General features: G+C 38.6%; 1 protein-coding gene across 1 annotated transcript; it reads left to right on the top strand.

The window, feature by feature from the left end:
• The first annotated feature begins 2,218 nt into the window (after positions 1–2,218).
• Positions 2,219–6,100, top strand: LOC118341926 (trace amine-associated receptor 1-like). The gene is made up of 3 exons (XM_035680344.1): positions 2,219–2,287; positions 5,105–5,393; positions 5,466–6,100. The coding sequence occupies exons 1-3, from the start codon at positions 2,219–2,221 to the stop codon at positions 6,098–6,100; spliced, it is 993 nt and encodes a 330-aa protein (XP_035536237.1).
• Positions 6,101–7,128: the final 1,028 nt, after the last annotated feature.

The following is a 7,128-nucleotide window of genomic DNA, read 5'->3' as shown; positions in this document are numbered from 1 at the left end:
ATGAAAACATGAATATTATATTCCATTTCTGACAATAGATCCTCCTAAATGTTGGGGGGGCTTTAATTGCCTCTATTGCAATCTTGTGAAATTCTTTCATGGATGGATAAAAGAAACTTAAAAAGGATTTAAACACACACAATTTCTCAACTAATAATACAAACTATGAGTTCAAACAATTGTCTTACAAAACTGAAATAAGTTGGATTGTCAATAATATTTCTTTCTAGAGTTTATGTTTTTGAATTTAGTAATAGGTCACTAATTTGTTTATCATATGCAGTTAAAGCCACTCTCCTAACTCTCTGAAAATAATGAGCTCCCTGGTTGAGGAGGTGCCAGTACAGACAGTGGTAACGAGTTCCCAGTTCTTGGAGGTGTGAGAAGTCAGGAGAGGAGGCTAACATCTGTCTGCATCCCCACCAGACCTTGATTCACACTTCTAATTGCTGTTTATGTTGCATTAATTATTACACCAGACACAAACTAAAAAAATTATTTATATCATAATATGCCGTTTCCAATAATGAACTCACAACTTTAGTGTAAAACTGCCATGATTTCTCATTATGTTGCAACTTCTGGCTTTTTCTTTTTTTTTTGTGTAGCATGCATGTTCTCCCCATGTTTGATTGTAGGATAAAAGACATATACCTGATATGGACTGGGGGACCAGAACACTTTATGCACATTTGTATAACTTTCTGTTCTTGCTTTGACTGCTGTGCTTCCATCAAAACTACATTTAAACACACAACACACTTTATATTTACACTGTATAAATACTTATACTGTCTAATATCTGTGAATCAAAATTTGAAAAGTAATTGTCATTTAATAGCATCAATCTTTTATGCAGGCTACTGATTTCCTAAAATATTTTGTCACGTGGTGATTCTGGCAAAGCACATAGTCAGAGCAGATTCTACAGTACACAATTCCATTTGGATCCTATTTAATAGTAGTTCCGCCAAATACATTGCAGTACTCATTAAGAAGTAAGGGTACTCATTTGAACAAAAATCAGAGTTCTCGCCCATTTCAGGCTCTGCCGAAGTTTGATAATACCTTTGGTGTTTCATACAGATGCACAAGATAGTGTATGTATGACACTACTATCTAACTCCTATGCAAGTCCACAAAGGGAGATGGGGGGTGGATAGATGGGTCAAACAAACCCAGGAGACCAGGGATGATGTCCGATGTGAAATCAGTGTTGATTTAAAGTTTTTAGAACATAATGTAGGTGCTATGGTAAATCACAGCGGTACCATTTGTTGGTACAACAGAGGTTTAAATATATTGGTGCAATCAATTAATTATGGTTATCAAAGTGTATTAATTATCAAAAGATAATAGAAAATGACTTTAATTAATATTAAAGTTCCTCGGGGCACCACCCTTAAATAAGGGAATTGATTGATCAGTCTAAAAAAAAAAAACACTAAACTATTAATTTAGAAATCGGATTAATAATTAAATTAATAACTATAACCAAAATCACTATTAATAATTAAAGTGGAAGGCTTTGGAGTTCTGCATAGAAGAGGTTGGTATCACTCACTCTTGTACGAAATGAAATAGGCCAGCATGTATAAACACAAGCATTTATTAATGATATAATAAAAGCAAACAGAGGAAAATACACTATATACAATCTAACTTAAAGGAACTAAGTTAGAGGAAATACGGGTTTGTGTGTCTATGTCTGTGTGCATGGGGGTTGTGCGCCAGAAAAGGTGTGTGTCCTTTGTCTTCTGACCAGATGTTTCAGGGTATGAAACACGTGTTGGTGAGAAACAGAACATGGAGGAGCGGGAGGGTTTGATTTCCCTCTCCTCATGGGTGTGCTGAGGTTAAAGCCGAATTTAGGTGTGTATGTGTGTGTGTGATCGTAGATTAACGGTGCAGTTAAAAGGGAGTTAGTTGCATGCAAAGACAGCGTCTGTGTGAAGCATAACATTAAACTAACATCACCTTAGCACTGTCTCAGAGACTACAGTTACTACAGTAACCTGCGTTAATCAAATCAACAACACAACAATATAACCTGAATAAAAACATAACATAATGACTTATGTCACCTGCACTGTAATCCAATAACTCATAATTCAAAAAACAACTTGGTTTGGGTTAAAATATACTTGGTAAGGGGTAAATTCAGTGGCAGATTAACCCGACCGCTGTGACAGATCTAAACCCAAGGAAATCTGGGACCATGTACAGAGTCAGCGAGCACATCCTTGCCATGGAGAAAGGCAGACCTGGCTCCTCAGAGACCACCCAGGTGGAAATCGAGCTGCACTTTTAAACTGTACCAAGACATCAAAGAAATATAGCCTACTACCCACAGATTACAACCCAAAAATATTTGAATATGGCTTATTACAAAAACATCCACATCTGCTTGGTGTAACACAGAAATGTATAAATGCAGCAGCAAGATTTATGAGCTATTGAGACCGGAGATTGACATCCAGTGGAATACAACCACCATGTAGACTGTCAATCACCTTTATATACCTGCATTGACATTAACATAGATGCTGCTAGCATCAGTTATATCAGAACTAGAGAGGATTTTTCATGGAAAGAAGAACAAAGAATATCACTTGAAGAATTTTCTCCATGGAAAATATGTTTTTGCTCTTTTCCTGACTGGCTTCATTAAGAGTTTGACTACGTTATGGTTCATTGATCTGATTGGTTGGAGTGTGCCTCTGACAGTGATAGACAGATGGTTTTTCCAATCAACTACGAAGTATTTTTTTAAAGCGCCTTCCCTTTTCCACAGTTTCCAACCACGACTTCCCAGATGGTTCTGTGTAACAAACCATTTGACTCAGTCAGGTCAAAGAGTTACAGGTCTAATTGGATTTGGCTGTTCAATGCGAAAATTCGACTACTCGTTCCTCCTTTTTGTTTTTAGTTGAGCACCACACTATCCCATATCAGCAGTTTCTGGAAACACGGCTACATGAGTGTGTTTTGCTGTGATTTGAAAGCATCAGATTTTCACACAGTCAGAGAAAGTAAAAGTGTGCATTCCACTTATAGTTCAGTTATAAAATCCCAGCACTGCTGCAGCACTATCCGCCCAAGACTCAATCACAGTGGACAGCAGTAGACAAGGTTGGACCACCGTTTGGTTCAAAAGTTGTTTAGCTGACTTCATTGACAGTCGGCACCGGAGCTGAGAGGGTCGGAGCAGCCATTGGCGTTAGTTTTGGAGTTTGTGGTCATTTTGAGACTCAGCCTGCCATGCTGCCACTGCTGCATTGCTCTGTGTACAGGGGAGATTCAGCTGACATCATGCGTGTCAACTTTGGGTCTTCTCAACTGATGATTTGAATCATTGACGTTTCAGGGGGAGCCCTAGTTACAGCTATAAGTTACACCCTCTGGTAGGACTGTGCTGCTGCTTGGAAAAATATTGCTAAAATAATACCTCCATAATTCCTTGAATATCTCCAGACATACCTAACTATAAGGCATTTAGTCATTAAACACTTTAAAATTTTGACTTTAAATGTTCAAATCCTGTTTGTCATTTTTAAAACCATATAGGTTGAACTTTCAAAGCTTCCTTTTAATCTTTTAAATCTTTAAATAGGCTAGTACACCTTGAACTGTGAGGAGATAGTCACCTCCTACAGGACATTATCAACAGGGACAGACCGTCCAACCTTACTCCCTGCGGGTCTATACTGGCCAGAGAGCTCATAAGTACAAGTATAGCTCAAACTGACCCCATATGAGGCAGATTCATACTTCCCAGCTGGCTATGGAAGGTAAGTTTTGGATTGAAGCACAGCTGTGTTTGAATATGCTATAGCTACCTAAAGGTCATATTTTAAGTGGTTTATGAGCAGTTTTTAAATAAATCATTGATTGCAAATGTTTATTTTACGTAAGCAGATTGGTGCTTGATAGCTAATCATTACATCAGTGGCATAAATGCATTTCATCAAATTAAATTTACCTTCTGATGTTTGGTGTAAGATTTGCAGCACTGGTTTTAGCCAATAATGACAGTTTCACTACTAGTTTCGGCAATGGCTGATTTTTATGATGTGTGTTTAATCTAGTAGTAGATGTTGTCTCATACATCTCTTACATGGGTACTTTTAATCAACTGACATTATTTTATATGCTTCTAATTAACGTTGCGTGGGTAGTATTGATATGTGTAGTGTTTTAATACGTTTTTTTTGGGGGGGGTTGGGCTCGGGCCCAGAACTGCTTCCGTGGTCCAGGCTCATTCCAGCCTTACACAGAACTGGGTCAGGCTGGGCTTAATCAAAGCTCTAATGTGACTTTCTGTTCAGTTGAGTCTGATGAAGATGCACCACCACTGAAACATTAGTCATTCAATAACGTTTGTTACCTTACTCAATGTGCTCCAGTTACTTTAGGGTATATCTCTGAAGTTTCTCCTGATACAAGATTGCCCTGCTTAAGAGCACCAGACAGGACCTTTTTCCTTGTGAGTCAGTTGAAGTGCGTGTATTCTCCTCCCCTGCAAAAGCAGCAGCCCCTTATTTTTCACAGGATTTCACCTTACTGACATTAGTTTCCTTTGACAAACACACTTTGTATCTTCTAGTCTATTTACATATACTGTACATTTTCTGTGGTAAAATGCCGTACTCTTTATAGTTGAATATTTAAGCTGTGATTACAATTAGTTAATGTTTCTCCTCCAAATTGTTTTTCAAATAAATTTCAACCTGTACTGCTTAGGCCCTTGCATATTAAAATAAATGGGTTACTATGACATACATATAACTCATATTACTAATAAATAAATGTAAACAGCCTGATGTTATTTAGCACAACAAATTAAAGTAATCTTAGAATATTTGATTAAAGTGTTAAGTTTTGCCCTCCTCGCCCCTCTCCATGCTACCTTTTGTTGCATCTTCTATGGGTTACCATGACATATTATTGAAAATTAAAACTATTATTTAATTAGCGTTCAGCAAATTAATCTTGGTATAAATGCCACAAATTTTATTTTTTAAATAAAGAAATATAGATTCAAATAGATATGTTTCAGCACGTTTCAGTCCATTCCTGAATTTATCATTCTCCCTCCAAACAGATGGAGCCAGCGCTCTGCTACGAGTACATAAATGCTTCATGTCTGAGGACCATCTATCCCTTGCCTATACGCATCACCCTCTACGTGATTCTGGGGTTCACAGTCATCATAACAGTGTGTGGAAACCTGTTGGTAACTGTCTCTATCGCCTATTTTAAGCAGCTTCACACTCCAACCAATTGCCTCTTAGTATCTCTGGCTGTTTCTGACCTCCTTCTGGGGTTGTTAGTCATGTTCCCCAGTATGATTCGATGCATAGAGACTTGCTGGTATTTTGGTGATGTCTTCTGTAAAGTCTACATGAGCTCTGATGTCATGTTGTGTACAGCGTCAATACTAAACCTGTCATTCATATCACTGGACCGACACTACGCTGTCTGCCAGCCTCTCCTGTACAGGAGAAAGGTAACTGTTAACGCTGTGTTGATCATGATTCTGACCACTTGGAGTGTTTCAGCTCTTATAGGCTTTGGAATGATTTTTCTGAGGTTAAATATTTGGGGGATTGAGGAGTTCTACTATAACTATATTGCGTGTGAAGGGAGCTGTGTTTTGTTTCAGAGTGGACTATCGAGTACAGTCTCATCAGTACTTTCATTTTACATCCCAGGAATAGTAATGCTTGCTGTTTACCTGAAGATTTTCCTGGTGGCACAGAGACAGCTGCGCAGCATACAGAACACAAGCTGCATGAGCTCAACAAAAGTATCAAATACAAGCCAGACAAAAGCCACCAAAACACTTGCTATTATAATGGGGGGCTTTCTTTCTTTTTGGACTCCTTTTTTTGTGTGTAACATCATTGATCCTTTTATCAGTTACTCAACACCACCTGCTTTGTTTGAAACCCTTGTATGGGTGGGCTACATGAATTCTGCTGTCAACCCTTTAATATATGCATTCTTTTACAGCTGGTTCAGAAAGGCATTTCGATTATTTGCTTCAGGTAAAGTCTTTAAATCTGACATTTCAGAGACCACACTTTTTACAGAATAAATTGATGCAGACGCCTCTGGGAAGTGGATGTTCTTTTTTCTTCTATTTTTTAGAATAGAATATATATTTATTGTCCAGCAGGCTGTAGAATTTGTCTTCAGCTCATATTACACATTTTTAAACAGTTCATGTCGGTGTCTAGGGCTTAGATCTCATTAGTCACTCTGTAGAGTTAAGAATATAGATGGCTCTTGGGATGACGATGAACCATTTACAGGTCCAGTGTATAGGATAGTTAGTAGCAGTGTAGTTGCAGATCACAACTGCCTCGCCTCCCATTTCAAGTGTGAAGAAAAAACTCTCTGCAAAATGTGCGGAAAAGGGGAACGCCCCTAGAGCCAGTGTTTGGTTTGTCCCTTCTGGGCTACTGTAGAAACATGGATCTCCATAGCGTTGTTGTGATCGATACAGCCATGTGATCCATTGAAGACGTATTCAATTTCAATTCAATTAAATTTTATTTGTATAGCGCAGATTCATAACAGAAGTTAATTCAAGACACTTTTCAAAAAGAGCAGGTCTAGACCGAACTCCTTATAACATTATTTACATAGACTCAACAGTACCACCATGAGCAAGCACTTGGCCATGGAGGCAAGGAAAAACTGCCTTTTTAAGAGGCAGAAACCAAGAACAGACCCTTCAGCTCTAGGTGGGTGGTCATCTGTTTTGACCAGTTTGGGGGAGAGAGAGAGAGGAGAGAGAGAGAGAGACAGAGAGAGACAGAAGACAGACAGAGACAGCAGACAGACAGACAGACAGAGGTGCGAGCAACAACAGTGGCAACAACTTCACTAATAGTAGTGACTGATGATGATGAACATGAAGATGAAGGCGACGACAACAACGATGGGGGACAATTATTAATAGTAATAATAATAATAACAATAATATCAGTGATATTAGCAACGGCAGTCAAGGTGCACCATGGCAGGAGGCTCCACCAGGATCCATGAGAACCTGCGAGACTCCTGTTCTACTTTTAGAGACTATAGGAACCACAAGTAGCCCTGCATTCAGAGAACGCA

The sequence above is a fragment of the Morone saxatilis genome, unplaced genomic scaffold (assembly GCF_004916995.1).
Source record: "Morone saxatilis isolate NCDOM2014 unplaced genomic scaffold, NCSU_SB_2.0 Contig8, whole genome shotgun sequence".
Classification (NCBI taxonomy): Eukaryota; Metazoa; Chordata; class Actinopteri; family Moronidae; genus Morone; species Morone saxatilis.
Note: the sequence above shows the minus strand (reverse complement) of the source record. Positions and strands in the feature narration are given on the sequence as shown.

Coding starts and splice junctions, on each gene's coding strand:
- LOC118341926 (XM_035680344.1), top strand. CDS start 2,219: ATGTACAGAGTCAGCGAGCACATCCTTGCCATGGAGAAAGGCAGACCT. Junction 2,288..5,104: donor GCTCCTCAGAGACCACCCAG/GTGGAAATCGAG, acceptor CCCTCCAAACAG/ATGGAGCCAGCGCTCTGCTA. Junction 5,394..5,465: donor GTATTTTGGTGATGTCTTCT/GTAAAGTCTACA, acceptor TCATATCACTGG/ACCGACACTACGCTGTCTGC.